The 17,023-nt window shown below is 27.0% G+C and overlaps 1 protein-coding gene across 1 annotated transcript; it reads left to right on the top strand.

Moving 5' to 3' along the window:
* Positions 1-6,717: 6,717 nt before the first annotated feature.
* Positions 6,718-8,051, top strand: LOC130677270 (uncharacterized). The gene is made up of 2 exons (XM_057483958.1): positions 6,718-6,833; positions 6,973-8,051. The coding sequence occupies exons 1-2, from the start codon at positions 6,768-6,770 to the stop codon at positions 7,744-7,746; spliced, it is 840 nt and encodes a 279-aa protein (XP_057339941.1). The 5' UTR covers positions 6,718-6,767; the 3' UTR covers positions 7,747-8,051.
* The last annotated feature ends 8,972 nt before the right edge of the window (positions 8,052-17,023 follow it).

Genomic DNA, 17,023 nt, shown 5'->3' with positions numbered 1-17,023 from the left:
AATATGATATATGAACAATTACTAAAAATTTTCTTTTTTTTATTATTATTATAGCAACCGAAAAGGGGAAACTCGATGATATGTTTTTTTTTTTCTTTCCCTTTTTTTTTATAAATTCAATAAATTTTCGAAGGTTTTTCTTTTCTTTTATAAGATGCGGATAAAAATAAAATTCCTTTATTTTTCCTGCGTGAAAATAGAGATACAACTCTTTAAAGGAGCTTATTTTTAATCTTATACATTTTCAGAATTTTAATATTTGGTAATGTAGCCTAAGGCTTCATGTACTATTTCAAAGGTTAATTTTAAAATTTTTGTTCGCCACTAGTTTTCCGAAAATAGCTATCCTGCTGCAAAATCAGATACCGAAAAATTTTTTTCTTAAAATTTTTTTTTTTTCTTTCTTGATCTGTGACGACTATGCGTATCGTTTTGGGGGGTCTAGGGTATTATCTTAATAACTAGGATATTAGTACATATAATTTTTGTATCAGCCTCAATTACATGCACAGTTTAAATATAATAATAAAATTCATATATGCAAATATAACGATTGGTCTGAAACTTTGAAAGAAAAATTTTTTTTTTTTTATATTTAAATACGTTTCTTTTACGGAAATTTTTCCTTTCACTATGTTCCTATGAGGAGATCTAATCACCTCCACATTTGTTCAGGAATTAGATTTAATACTAAATCTGTAGTGAAAACAAAACACCATAAAACAACACCTTGTCTATTTTTTATACGGTTCAAAAGAAATTAAAAATATACAATTTGTTGTCTTAATTGAATATAAATATTATAATGATTTGAGAGATTATTCCCGGTGATAGCAAAGTATCAAAGTTTCAAGTAAATATATTATTCTTATAATTATAACTTAAATTTAATTTTAAGAGGAAAGAAGGATGCCATAAAAATTTCTAGATCACCCGACTTTAGTAAAAATAGTAAAATCTACCAAGATTATATTATGTATTTCTTTTTGAATGATAAAATACTGATTAAAAATAAGGTTCCTTTATTTTTCTTAAAGAAAATGAAGATACAACTCCTTAAAGGAATATATTTTTAATTTTTATCATTTATAAATTCTAATTTTCTATTTGTTCAAACAATTTGAATATTTTTCAAAAAATTTTTTTTTCTTAAAATTCTACTGTATATAACTATTTTAAATAGATTAAAAGAAAATACTTAAACGACCGAATCCCACCGCTGCCACCAGAAAATTCATTGTTATGTCCGACTATTATTTAATTAATATTTGGTTGCGTGGATTGGGGCGTTCGGACTAACACATGCAATTTTCGGCTTAAATGTTTTATTCAAGCCTTATTTTATTTTATTTTAGGGATACGTTTCGATGTAAGTTTTCTTCTAATTCTTAGGTTACTAAAAACGAGTTATAGAATATGGGAATTGATACATACGATTTGGAATTTATAGCGTCCTTTTTCCAATTAAATTTTGAGGCTGATTGAAAATTTGTTAAAGAATTCAAAAGATAAAATAGTCACTTATAAACTTCCTACCTTTGCTGTAAAAGTTCTCGTTGATTATTTTTCCCTCTTTGAAGACTCCTTCGTAGTAGGCCCTTGGACTCCTGAGATGTGCTCCTTGGACTGGTTGGCGATTTCTCTTTCTCTCGTGCAAGCGATGAACAAGCGAGGAAGGGTGATCAATATTAACTAACTTAATTTCAATTAATGAAGCACAAAAACAGTCTTTCACTTTTTCTTTCCTTTTATTCAACTATTAAACTTTAATTGTTTACAAACCAAAAATACCTTTAATTTTTCTTAATAGAAATCAGAGATGATACTCTTTAAAGGCTTTTATTTTTATGCATAAACATTTGTTACACTTTAGTATACACTGGTATTTTCTTATTCTTTATTAGATTAGTTTTGTGTTTTAATGGAATAAAATTCCTTTAATTTTCCCAAAGGAATTAGAGCTGATACTCTTTAAAGGTTGTTTCTTTTATTTTTAAGCATGTGTTCACTTTTAGTTACAATATTTGTTTTCAATTCTTAATGCAGTGAACAGTGATATTAACACTTAACTACTGACTCACAACCAATAACACTTTTTCTTTATTAAACTTTTCTTTTCTTTATAAAATTTTCTTCGCGATGCGATTTTATTTTGCTCTCTTTGAGCAGTATATGTTATATAGATATATATTTCTTTATTTCACTGCTATAACTTTTCTTTACTTTGTTTTGTATTTTTATAAAAGCGACGTGGTCGGTTTTATTTTATTTGTATATTTGTTATAAATATATAGTATATATATTTATTTTAATGGTTTGCGAATTTTTATTTCTTGAATAAAATTATACGCGTTTTGTTTTTTTTTTTTTTTTTGTTTGAAAGATACTATGTACCAAATTGCGACTCTTTGTTGAAAACTTTGAATTCAACTAGTGACCGGAAAGCAAGCCTGTGCTCGGTAGAGTGATTGCTCTTGAAAAATTTTCGTAGATGCAACCATGGGGGTCCGAGTTTGGGAAGGAGGGGGTTTTCAACGTCTTACATAGTAAGAGATGTCCCGTTGGCGGAACTTAATTAAGCTCAATGTTAATTGTGGGTGTTGCTACGCATTAGAGTGACCATAATTATTACTAAGTGGGGACTAAGAATAAGGGAATGGAAGACGGGAGAATAAATCTCTGCAATTGAACTACTCCAGGTTTCTTATGAGAAAATGGAATATTTATTCCTTTGGAGCGATCAACATGAATTTAAAAAAAAGGTTGCGAAGTCGGACATAACAATGATAATGATGATGATGGAGGTATATGAAATAATAATAATGGTAGCCAAAAATTACTAGATTAAAATTTTTTTATTACAACATAAATTAGTATCCATTAATACAATATTAAATATTAAATACTACTTTAGCATGAAAATTTTCCAATTATTTTAAAACAGTTTTTTATTTAACAGTACATATGAGTAAAATGTTTTTTTTGTTTATAATAATTAATCGTAAATAAATAAATAAATAATGAGCCCAATAATTAATATAAATATAATAATCATTCTTATGAAATTAATAAATTAAATAAATAAAATAGTGAAAAATAAAAATGTAAATTTATATGAAAGTTATTTTCAAAAATGTTTTGTTTGGATTTTCTCAAGGGTTACTATGGTATCTAATATAGTTGGTGAAAGTTTGTGCTCTTAATATTGATATTAACAACTGCCGCATCGCAATTTTCTATTTCCCGTTTAAATAACATGGGAAAATTTATTTTTCAAGCTTTGGAATTTTGTAGCTCATAGTGGGACCAATACTTTTGAATGTTCAAGACATAATCTTATGGAAAATTTGACGCTCTACAAAAAAGGTTTCTTATAATTTTTCGATATTTTTATTTCTTCAAAAGTAATTCGAAATTAAAATTAGATTGACGATAAATTTTTCCATTTTTTAAATTTTTTGACGCAAATCATCTATCAACTATCAACTTTATCCGAAAATTTTATAGATAATTTTTTGTAGACCATTTTATTTACTACAACTTATCTCTGAGAAAATTTTCGATATTTCGCTGTTACTTGCAATTAACTGAAAATTTTCTTAAATAATCTAAATTTTGTTGCTTAAAATTAATTATATTAAATTTTCAGTTAATTGCGAATAACATACGACTTGAGCGAATTATCAAAAATTTTCTCAGAAATAAGTTGTAGGAAATAAAATGCTCTACAAAAAATTACCTATAAAATTTTCGGATAAAGTTGATAGTTGCGTCAAAAAATTAACAAAATGGAAAAATTTATCGTCGATCTAATTTTAATTTCGAATTACTTTTGAAGAAATAAAAATATCTAAAAATGATAAGAAACCTTTTTGTAGCGCGTCAAATTTCCCATATGAATAGGTCTTGAATATCTGAAAGTATCGGTCCCACCATGAGCTACAAAATTCCAAAGCTTAAAAAATAAATTTTCCCATGTTATTTAAACGGGAAATAGAAAATCGCGATGCGGCAGTTGTTTATATTAATATTAAGAGCTCAAACTTTCACAGTATTTTTTTTTCGTCATTTCCAACAATATTTTCGATATAATGAAGAAAAAAAAATTAGTCGATTTTTTTGAATCAGTCTCATATATATACCATACTTCCTAATTGAAATAATTGGTTATTACATTAATCAGATTAACATCAATAAAAAAAAATTACCTCTACGATTCTAAAAATATTATCTAAAGATTCTTGGATCGAGTATTTGAATTTTCTCGATCTTCGTCCCTTGGGTGGTATTAAATACGCCAAAATAATCATCTGAAGTGGAAATTTCACTGAAATAACAAAGATTATTCTATAAATGTTTTTATAATTCTACCATAATTAATTAGAAAGGAATGACTTACTATCTGCAGTAACGTTTTCTTTACTTTTCACTTCACTCAACTGGTCTTTCCAGGGTTTCAATGCGTTGTCATTTAAATATTTTTTACTGAGAAAAACACGTACTCGTTCAAAAAATGTAGTCCAATTCAATGTTAAATTTGATCCCTTTCCCGGATACAAAAGTTCAAAATCTATAGAAACCTATAAAAAACTTTTATGATTGAATTAAATTAAATGATTGCGTTGAAAAATAATTAAAACGATTTAAAGTTCACAAACGATAGTGTATAAAGATTCTTACCAAATGTTTGCTTCGTAAATCATTTATGATACTCCAGTCATCTATAAATTCACGTAATGTTCGGTATTTTGAATTTTTACGGACTTCAAAAGTTTCGGTCCATTCAGCAACGACTGTTTCCCATGGATCTCGATTGTTTTTAAGCCAGTTTATACTATTGTTATGGAGAGCTGTAATAAAATAACTTATTAATTTCCTGATTACTCTCATATTTATAAATATGAATACATGGAGAGAACTAATTGTACAAATTTTACGTGTATTGAAATAAATTCTTAAGCCATCCCTCTTAAACACATGAAAACGTAAAGACAAAATATAAACTATATATACTAGAGTCTTAAATTATTTTTTACTTTATTGTCGGAGGAAATATACTCTTCATTGAGAGTATTTAATTTAGCTATTGAGCAATATTAAAAAATCAAAATTCTCAATTCACTCGCGTTAACATTAAATGAATTTTTACATAAAATTATTTTTGTGTAACAATCACTTCATACTGTCATAGAGAATAACTATTCTATTGAAAATGCATAATTAATTGTACCTTGTAAGTCTTCGAGTATCTGATTTTGTTGTTGCTGCTCAAGTGCTTCATTATTTTTCAATTTTTTGCGAATTTCTGATTGATGCAGAAGATTCCTGACTTTATCAGGTAATTTTCCACGTGGCCCGATCGATTTGTGAGTTGGTGAAATTTTATTACTTAGTGGTAGTGTATAATAAACACCACTCAATTCATTTGGAAATTCTTCTTTGATTTTTTTTTAAATTAAATAATAATGTTTCCCCGTCATGACACTAAAAATGATGAATAATGAAACGATCAATAGTTTGTAAATAAAAAAAAAAAAAGAATTCTGAGTTTGTGTATTCATGATGAAAAATTTGAGTGAGTGAAAATAGTTAAAAAAATAATTGAGTTTTTTTATTATAATAGTTTTTCTTTTACTATTTGAGCCATATTAAAAAATATTATGATTTGCCAATATGTTTAGTTGCTACTTACTTTGTTTTGACTTTTAGCCACGGGTATAAATGTCGTCCAATGACATCAACTAAACATTGTTGCGACGTAGATGATAATTTTCCTGTGGCATTTAAGTCTGTATAAATTTCATTACCCTCGGGTGCCTTGTCTAGTAAGTCTTTTAAATTCAAATCCACGAAATTATTCAACAGCAGGAAGTCATTTAACTCATGATCTGATTTTTCTAAATTTTGTACAGGGGCATTGTCATTATTATGAATATCAACTGGTGCATCACGCTGCGAATGAATACATTTAAAAATAGAAATAAAGTATTTAAAATTTAAATTTCAATATGTAAACATTTTTTTAACTATAAAAATAAGAAACTTACATTTTCTGCACGCATAGTCTCAATTTTTTGTCGAACTTTAATTCTTGTGGCCATTTGCGGACACATTTCTTTTAACTCATTTTCTGTCAAATCTGATAGTAACTCGATTGTCATTCCATTGTCTAATAAAATTACAAACAAATTAATTAATTCACATACAAATAATGCCTTCATCAAATTTACATTTATAAAGTTGACAAATAAATATGCTATCAATTTATATGAGTGTAAATGTAGCAGACATCAGTCAAATTTAAGATTATAAATAAATAGGTTAAATTATTAAAAAAAAATTATTTATAAAAAATGTACTTATTAATTTCAAAATGTTTTGAATGCACAATTTTTTTTAAATTAATTTTATTAATTACTTACTCGATTTATTAATTATTTTATATTTCTCTGATGTCTGCTACATTGACACTCACTCAATTATTCGTATTATTATCATTTAAAACATTTTGAAATTAATAAGTACATTTTTTATAAATAAGTTTTTTTTAATAATTTAACCTATTTATTTATAATCTTAAATTTGACTGATGTCTGCTACATTTACACTCATATAAATTGATAGCATATTTATTTGTCAACTTTATAAATGTAAATTTGATGAAGGCATTATTTGTATGTGAATTAATTAATTTGTTTGCAATTTTATTAGACAATGGAATAACAATCGAGTAACTATCAGATTTGACAGAAAATGAGTTAAAAGAAATGTGTCCGCAAATGGCCACAAGAATTAAAGTTCGACAAAAAATTGAGACTATGCGTGCAGAAAATGTAAGTTAATAATTTGTTATCTTTTATTTAATCATACTCAAGTAACTGTGCTATTGTTGTAATGACAACTGATATTTCTATACATACCTGTATATGTAGAAATGATATGTTTATTTCACTACCGTTGTCTATTTTTCAGTACGATAATGTAGCTGAGGATGTCAATGACTCTCGTGCTACTGATTACACGATTTGTAATGAATCATTGAATTCAGATCGAGCGCATTTATCACTAAACTGCGCTATATGCCACTATGCGATTAACAACTTTGAAGATTATGTTGTACACTTAGCCAGTATTCATAATATAACCCGTCAGTTTGTTTGTCCGATATCAAATTGCTATAGATCTTATCACTCTAAACATAGTTTGAAATATCATCTAAACAACAGCCACCATTCCAAAAACGTAATATCAGTATGGAAAAATAAAAGATCGATTTTTATTAAGAATATAATTGAATCAAATCATAATGAAACCGGCTCACATAACATCAGCATGGATTCAGAAGGCTTTAATAATTCTGATAATAGAGAGAATACTGAAAATACTTTTCGTAATGCAGAGAGTGAAGAAAGGGAACCGTCAAATATCGAAAATAAATATTTTATTCAAATTGAACAATTTATATCTCAACTATACAGCTTTCTCAATATACCAAGATCGTTTATACAATCTTTAATAAAATTAGTAGAATCTTTAGTCTTAACTGTTGTTACCGATATTTCAGAAATTTTTAATAATGTTGATCATGACACGCATAATGCAATAAAACAAATGATGTTGATCATATTTCAAATAAAAAACTCATTTTCGCATTTGGGTACGGCGTATAGGCGTCTTCAACATTTCCTACAATCTAAATGTTATATTAAACCTTCAGAAGAAGTTATTGGTACTGAAAAAAAGTAAAAAAAAATTGACAATAAGATAATTTTATATTTAAAAAATAAGAATGCTTATATTGTTCCTCTTGATAAAACTTTAAAATTGTTTCTGGAGCTACCTGGAGTTTTCGAAACAATTTGTAATTATCAAAAAAAGTTAATACAAGAAAAAAATAAAAATAATTCCATCTTGCGAAATATTGTTCAAGGTAGCTTATGGAACAAAGTTAGTAAAAATTTTGATGAGGATCAGATTTTATTGCCTTTGATAGTATTTTTTGATGATCTTGAAACCGGCAATCCTCTCGGAAGTCATGCTGGAAAAAACAAATTAGGGGCTGTTTACACTTCTGTAGCCACAATAGACCAGTCATTTTACTCCTAGGCTACCTAAAACTCGATGCCATGTGAAATTTTTTTTTTTCAAAAATTTCTAAAAATAAAAAGAAATGAAAAAATCGAAAATGTACAAAAATCGGTGAATTGCGATTTTTGTTATTAACAAAAAACTAAAAAAAAAAAAGTTTCGCTCACTTAAAATTATATTTTAAACCGATTGAATGAATTAACAAAAAATATATAAATGGCTGATGTTGTAAAAAAAAAATCAGAGATAATTTTAAAAAAAAAACATCTGCCCTAAATGCCTTTGTTTATTTATTAAAAATGTTTTTAGGTATTATTTATTAATGCTAAGCTGAAACTTTTACCGACATAGACTATGACCTCAAAGTGGCGCTGTTTTCGCTCGGGGGGCGTGGCTTAGATTCAAATCTTCAAAACTCCGACACTCAATTTAAAAAATTAAAATTTCTTTTCTTAACTTTTAAACAATAATAAATAAATATTAATAAGTTTAAATGAGTAAATAAATAAATAATTGGATGTATTATATATATTATATGATATATTTCATTAATTTACTTACCTTGAGCCATGAAAATGATAAATTTTAATTTCTAAAGAATATTTATTATTATTAATGTATTTAATAATATTTTCATTTAATTAAAAAAAATTGTTTTAAAATATTTCAGTACTTATCATATACTTAAAATTTTGAATATTATTTCAACTTGAAATTTATCATTTTCATGGCTCAAGGTAAGTAAATTAATGAAATATATCATATAATATATATAACACCCAATTATTTATTTATTTACTCATTTAAACTTATTAATATTTCTTTATTATTGTTTAAAAGTTAAGAAAAGAAATTTTAATTTTTTAAATTGAGTGTCGGAGTTTTGAAGATTTGAATCTAAGCCACGCCCCCCGAGCGAAAGCAGCGCCACTTTGACGTCATAGTCTATGTCGGTAAAAGTTTCAGCTTAGCATTAATAAATAATACCTAAAAACATTTTTAATAAATAAACAAAGGCATTTAGGGCAGATGTTTTTTCTTTAAAATTATCTCTGATTTTTTTTTTACAACATCAGCCATTTATATATTTTTTTTTAATTCATTTAATCGGTTTAAAATATAATTTTAAGTGAGCGAAATTTTTTTTTTTTTAGTTTTTTGTTAATAACAAAAATCGCAATTCACCGATTTTTGTACATTTTCGATTTTTTCATTTCTTTTTATTTTTAGAAATTTTTGAAAAAAAAAAATTTCACATGGCATCGAGTTTTAGGTAGCCTAGGAGTAAAATGACTGGTCTAAATACCACCAAGTATGTCAAGTCGTTTGGAAAATACATTTCTAAGTCTTTTATTTTATTCAAATGATAGAACAACATATGGCAATAAAGCAACGTTCAATAAATTTATCACAACTTTAGAAAATTTAGAAAAAGTTGGAATTCAAATATCTATTGACAATCAAGAATTAAATGTTAAGTTTATTATGGTAACGATATCAGGTGATAATTTGGGGCTTCATAGTGTTCTGGGATTCTTTGAAAGTTTTAATGCAACTAACTTCTGCAGATTTTGTTTAATAAATAAAACTGATTCAAGAACTCAAGTATCAGAAAACACAGAAATAATAAGAAAAGTAGATGATTACGAAATGCACGTAAAAAATGAAGTCAATATTAAAGAATCTTGTGTCTGGCACAACTTGCCAAATTTTCATGTATATGAAAATTTAACTTGCGATGTGATGCATGACTTAATGGAAGGTATTCATAGATATTCTATGGCTCTCATAATTGAAAATTTAATAAAAAAAAAAAATATTTTACTTTCGAACAGTTGAATTCCCGAATGAAGTACTTTTTGTATGAAGATTTAGAATCTGTTCCGCCGATGATTAAAGAAAACCACTTAAAACATAAATATCTAATAATGTCAGCTTCTGAAATGTTGAGTTTCGTAAGAAATTTTTGTTTTATAATTGGTGATATGGTAGAAGAAAATGATGATGTTTGGCAGTATTACCTTTTATTACTAGAGTTAACGACATTACTTACTTCTCAGGTTTTTACGAATGAGTTAACCGATTATTTAGAAAGTTTAATAGTTAAGCATAATGAAACATTTATAAGTTTATTTAATGAACCCCTGAAACCGAAATATCATATGCTTTTACATTATCCCAGAGTAATTAGAAAACTTGGACCACCGATTTTTTTTAGTTCTTATAAAGGTGAATCAAAACATTTACAAGTAAAGAGAGTAAGTAATTCAATTACCTCGCGAAAACAATTACCTTTGTCAATAGCAATTCGATGTCAACTAGACTGTTGTTTTCGATATTTATGTAAAAACGGATTAAATAACATTGTAAGTGTTAGTAAGAATATTCAGCAAAGTATTACTAATGATCATGAATATTCTGTTTCTTGGTATCAAATGAATGGAGTAAAATATAAGGAAGGTATGGTAATATTTATTAATTTCGATGAGATGGATCAGCCAGTGTTTTATCTAATTAATGATATACTTATTGACAAAAAAAATGATGAAATAATAACCTTTCATTGTTTATTATTACGAATAATAGACTTCAATTCTCACTTCAATGCTTATCATATCGTAAAATCTTTGCAGAAAAAATCTATTCCGATAGAAAAGTGTTTATCTCATCCATTTATGTTACATGAGATTAGTAATAAATTATTTGTAAGTTTAACAAAAATGTAATCGTATATCACAAAATGAGTTCTGCATAATTTTTATTTGTACTTGATGGGATAACTTATAACATAAAATTTCTCTGTATTGTAAATGATTCTTAATTGTGTAAAAGAATATATCTCAGTTTTGAAAAGACATTAAAGTATATTTATTTATTTTAACTGATATTTGTTTATCAAATGGTAGTTGAAGACCAGCTCTTGCTGCAGCTCGTTTTAGTGTTCCTCCTACACCGTTACAAGGTCCTTTGCCATGGTAACTGGCAAAGAAATGTCATTTAGCATTTACTCCAAAATCTTCTTTGTGATAATATGAATTAACAAAGTTTTTGAAGTTTTTAAATTGTTGCGGAGCTCCATCAGAAAAGTAATAGATCTTTTTAGCAGTATCGGACAAAGACTTTATAAAATCAGTAACGATTTTCAAAAAGACGTTAACTGCAGTCGAGTCATGTATGTTACAGTCCGATATGATCACTAAACTTCTGTGCAATAATTCGTTATTGTTCTTAAAATAAATTTTAACTTATAGTCACTTAATTTTTAGAAGCGTATCGCGGAATGTAATTAAGAATCAAAACGAATGTCAGATGACAGGCGAACGCAGCACCACATAGTGGTTGAGTGGTTAAATACTAACGACACCAGTGACCATCACAAATGTTCTTTTTTTTGTATATGGGTCATTTCAAACCAAATTACCAGATTTTGAAAATTGTATTTTTAGATTCAGTAGATTTTTTTGTTTTTGTACGAATCAAAAGACACCTACCCCTAAATTTTTAGCCCTTAATTTTAAAAATCCTCGAAGATATTGATTTGTGAATATCGCAAAAAATAAGGGAATGGTAATTTTCAGAAATTATGGACTACTGATTAGTTATTATTCTATATATTCTGACTAGTTATTATTCTGTATATTGAAATTTCGGTAGGAAATCGCCAATAGTACATAAATAATAAAAAAAGACATAAAAAAAAACATAATTAATTTCAAAATTAAAAAAAAATTATAACCGATCATTATCCCATTACGAGAGTAGGCTCAAAATTCGTGTTTTGGGAAGTCATATTTTTGATAATTTAAAAAAAAAATCGAAGGATACAAACAATCTTAAAATCGCTGTTTTAAGTTTAAAATTAAAAAAAAACAATCAAATACATAATAAATAATTTTTTTACCTAAATTTTTTAGAGAATTCATAAAAAAACACGAATTTTGAAAAAAAAAAAGATCCAAATCGGACAACTTTCCACTAAGTTATGGCTATTTAAAAAAAAAACCCCGAAATCTTAGAAAATTCATATCTCCCGATTGGCTGGATGAAAAAATTTGATAAAATTCATGAAAAGCTTTTTCTAGGGGTACAAAAAAGTGCCCCAATTTCAGCGAAATCGAAGATGCAAAAGTCATCAGTAGGACGATTTGGCATGGAATGCCCCATATATATATATATATATATATATATATATATATATATATATATATATATATATATATATAAATTTTTTAACGAATGGTATTTTTGAACTCTACTCAACTAATTATGATAGTCTATGACGAAATTCCTTGAAAAATCGACCATGAGGACAAATATAATAGTTAGATTTTCTACAAAATCTATCTAATAGCAGTGAAATTTACAGGTTATTTTGTGCAGAATGAAATACAACTGACGAAACCGGATTATAATGGGACAAGCATAAGTTATGTGGAATGAAAACCATATTTTCAACATTTTTTGATTCCATTAAAATTTTCAAGGCTATCAAATTATTGGAAGAAATGGTCAAAATATAAAAGTTAAGGTCATAAATTAAAGCTTATTAGTCAAGCTTTAAAATACTTTTTACAGAAATTATCTATGAGTTTTAGTTTTAAAGTTATATGGACTTGAAAAGTGATTAAAAACTGATTTTATCGAAAAATCGTTAAAATTTTAAACAGCCATAACTTCTAAACTAATTGACCGATTTAGCCCATCTTCGAACTTAACCGTGGTAATTACACATAAAATAAGTGTAGAAAATTTCATTAAGATCGGATAAGAATTGTAGACGCAATCGTGTCCTCAAAAGTCCGTTATATTACATAAATATATATATATATATATATATATATATATATATATATATATATATATATATATATATATATATGTATGGTAGAGGGCAGATGTCAGGACGATTTCGTATTTCAGCGGCAGGTTTCAGGACAAATGTTGGGTTTCAGGACAGTCCTGACAAGCATCGAAATTTTGTGGCAGTCTACAGGACGTCCTGAAAACTGCCTTTTGGCATATATCAGGACTTATGCGTATATTCGACGTATATTCATCGTTTATATGTACATACAATGTACGTATAAAAGTAAATGGCATATTTCAGGACAATTCGGTCTTCAACAAAAAAATAGTTTTCGCTAAGGTATAGAATTAATAAAAAATGACTTGCAGATGTAGTGAATAAGAAGTTAAACAAAATTCGTTGAATAAATTGTGGCCCATAAAATTTTAAAATTCTATTTAGAAAATTGACATAAAGATTTTACTGAAATTTATTGAACAAATTTCGTCTAACTCCCAATTGATAACAACTGTAAGTAATTTTTTTTAATTGCATATCGGTGAAATTACTACTACGTTGTCAATTATTCAATTGAATTTCTACTGTTGTTTTTTATCTAATTAATTCAATTCTAACATGATTATGATGGTTGAAAGTCATTTACTGTGCGATCATTGATATCTGAAATATCGATAATCAAACCCAAAAGGATCATTTTTCGTTTGAAGGCTGATATCTCAGCGACAAGTTGTCGTACAAATCTAAAAAAAAATGAAAATTAAAGCTGATTAAATTCTCACTGATCTATGCGTTAGTTTAGCTGAAAAAATGTTTTCACAGCCCGTGGACTCTCTCAAAGAAAAGAAAAATTTAGAAAAATTTTGTCTCACGGTATTTCTCATATTTGTGCAATGGCTAAAGGTCTAAAAAAAATTGATCAAAATGCTTCGAAACTAGAGATTTCAACCTACAAAATGCTTTTTTTTTCGATAGTATTATTATTCACGAAGTTACAGCCTTGCAAAAATCACTAAAAAATTTCTAAAATTTTTCTGTTCCTTCAATTTATGACATGAGTGTATATCAAACTTAGAGCTTTAATATCATCTAAATGGTTGGATTTACGAAAAAAGTGTAAGCTACCATTTTTGAAGAGCGGTAAATTTCTTAGATAAAATGTGATAGTGCTCAATTGTATGCCCATGTGTTAGAGAGTAATAAAATTTCAAACAAAAACGACAATTTTTTTAAACAAATTACATTTTGAGCATCTATATCTCTTAAATGGTTAGATTCACAAAAGAAATATAAGATACACAGCAAAAAAAATCTTGACTCGAGATAATTTTTCTTTAACCAAAAAATTTTTCAACAGGTGGAATGAAAACCAGAAGTTTCTCGATCAAAGTAAAATAATTTCTTAAATTTCAAATCTTGAATTAAGAAAAAAATTCTTAAGCCAATACACATTACACACTTGGTTCAATAATAGAAATGCTTGTTTTAAAAATTTTCATTTCTTGATAGAATAAACATTTTTTTTAACCTAAGTCTGTTACTTACTTAAACCAAGAAATAAAAATATTCGGTTCAAGAAAGCTATACACTTAATTACAGAACGATGGTGTTTTGGAATAATAAACGGTACGAACTTGACCGGAAAATAATGTTAGTTGGTTTAAAAAATTCAAAGTCTTGTTTTGAGTAGTACATTCTCTGATCAATCGCACAAAAAATCTCAAACCAAGATTACTAGAGTCTCAAGCCAAGAAAGTTCTGTTTTGGATTTACTCATAGCTGCTCTCTCCTTCGCACCCTGAGAAATGAATACCACTTACTCTCTCTTTCTTGCGCTGGCGTATAATTAAATTATATTATTATACTAAATTAATTCATTACTGTAATTAAACAATCTTGAATATTTCTTAATTTTGTATTGGTGATCATATTTTTAATGTGAATTCTGTGTTTAGGATTTAAAAATGTGACTGACTGTAAGGCCAGTGTGGCTTAATAGATGTCAACAAAGTAAACATAGTCTGGCAAGGGCTGGGATGGCTTAGTTGGTAAAGTTCTCGCGCGACGACAAATCGGTCTGGGTTCGATTCCTGCACTAAACATTAATTGTTTTTTCTCACTTTGATTTAAATAATTTATCTCTTTGAGAACCTTTCCTATACCTAAAAAATGCTTCCGATAAAGTATTTATCTGCTTTCACATCAATTTGTTAGATAAAATTTAAACCAAAAAATAATTGTTTCGATATAAAAATTTTTGAAAAATCAATTTTTTAGCTCGATAAATTTATTTGCTTAATTGAAGAAATTTGGTTCTTGGCGGGAAACTTTTTTTTTGTTAGCGACAAAAAAAAAATTTGCTGAGGCCAAGAAAGTTTTTTTCTGACTTCAAAAATTAGATTTTTTAGTACAAAAACTTTATTGTTTGAGCTCAAGACATTTTTTTGACTCAATAAGGTATCAACCTTTGAACAAACAAAAATGTCTCGAGCCAAGAACAAACTTTCTTGGCCCAAGAAAGTTTGTTCTTGGTTTAAAAAATTATTTTTCGTAGTTCAGAAACTATTTTGTTTCAGCTTAAGACATTTTTACTTGACTCAATAACGTAAAAATCGTCAGCCAAGAAAAAAATTTTTGAATTGAAAAAAAAATTTCTCGAACCAAGAAAAAAAATTTTTTGGCCCAAGAAAGTTTACTCTTGGTTTAAAGAATTTCTGTTTCAGACTAAGAAAATGATGTCTTTGAAATAAATAATTTCTTGATCCAAAGAATTTTTTACTTCAAAAAGTAAGAAATAGCTGTACACTCATACTCAAAAGAGTAATAAAATTTTTCTCATGGTACTAAAACAGGAAAGTATCATTACGTAGGCAGGGTTAAACGGCATGGGAATTTACTCGTTTATTTTCTTTTATTATTTTTGAATCACAAATAAATGATTTATATCATGGCCAAGTGACATAATCTAATTTGGGAAATAACGGACATCCTAATGTGTATGTATGTGTGTAAACTTGTTATAACTTTTGAACTGATTAATCGATCAGACCAATTCTTGCGGCAATCGAAAAAGCTTGTTGGCCGTCAGCTTTCCTGAAAATTTCAGATCAATTAGGCTCTAAGATATATAAGAAATACGAAAAAAAAAAAAATTTTAGTGAACGCATGCCTGATTATCGCGCATCAGGAACCATCCACAATAATTTTTTCGAGCTTATTGAAAGTTATCAATCGAAAAGTCATATCAGATTTTAAAATTCAAATTTTGATGGCCTCAGTATACGGTACACGATATTTGAATTTTTTCAGTACAGATGTAACCAAAAATGAAAAATTCATTTCCTTATAATCGTTTAGATGTGATCAAACCTGATCATATCTAATTAATTATTTTAAATTCAAAATTTTATAAAATAAAAATGTAAGAAGATTTGAAGGAAAGAAATGTGAAAATTGATAAAATAGGAATGAGTTTTTAGATTCATTCATTATAATGCGTTAAAAAATTTTTTTTTCATAGATAGATTAAATTAATCTCTAGATCGATTTATATATTCTTATTCTTAAATCATTTAATGATTTTGTTAATTCAATTCATTGATCCAGGTACAATTAGTGCCTAAAGACTATAAGCTTTCTTGTTTTTTTAAAAATTTTTATACGGCCATTTTAATGTAAGGTAAAAATTTCTAATGAAAGTATGACTTCAAAAATATAAAAAAGCTCATGGTTTTCTCATAGGGCTCAGTTTGCTTTTTTAATACACAGTAAAAAAGGATCCCTTGGCTGAAGAAAAATTTTGCATTATGGAATGAAAACAAAAATTTTCTTATGACTAGAAAAAATTTCTTAGCATAAGAAATAACTCATTGGCTCAAGAAATTTTTTTCTCACCCTAAGCAAATTTTTAATTCAATTGATAATCCAAAAAATTTCTTAGGGCAAATAAAAATTTTCTTGGGGCGAGTAAGAACTTTTTGCGTCAAGCAAATATTAAGTAATAAGCAACTATTAATATTAATATTGATATTAAGCAACTATTTATATTAATATTGATATTTAGTGGTGGCTGATGAGAATTTTCGATTTTTCATTTAGTAACATAGTAAAAAATATATAACTTCCGAACAA

The sequence above is a fragment of the Microplitis mediator genome, chromosome 11, assembly GCF_029852145.1.
Source record: "Microplitis mediator isolate UGA2020A chromosome 11, iyMicMedi2.1, whole genome shotgun sequence".
In the NCBI taxonomy this organism is placed as follows: domain Eukaryota; kingdom Metazoa; phylum Arthropoda; class Insecta; order Hymenoptera; family Braconidae; genus Microplitis; species Microplitis mediator.
Note: the sequence above shows the minus strand (reverse complement) of the source record. Positions and strands in the feature narration are given on the sequence as shown.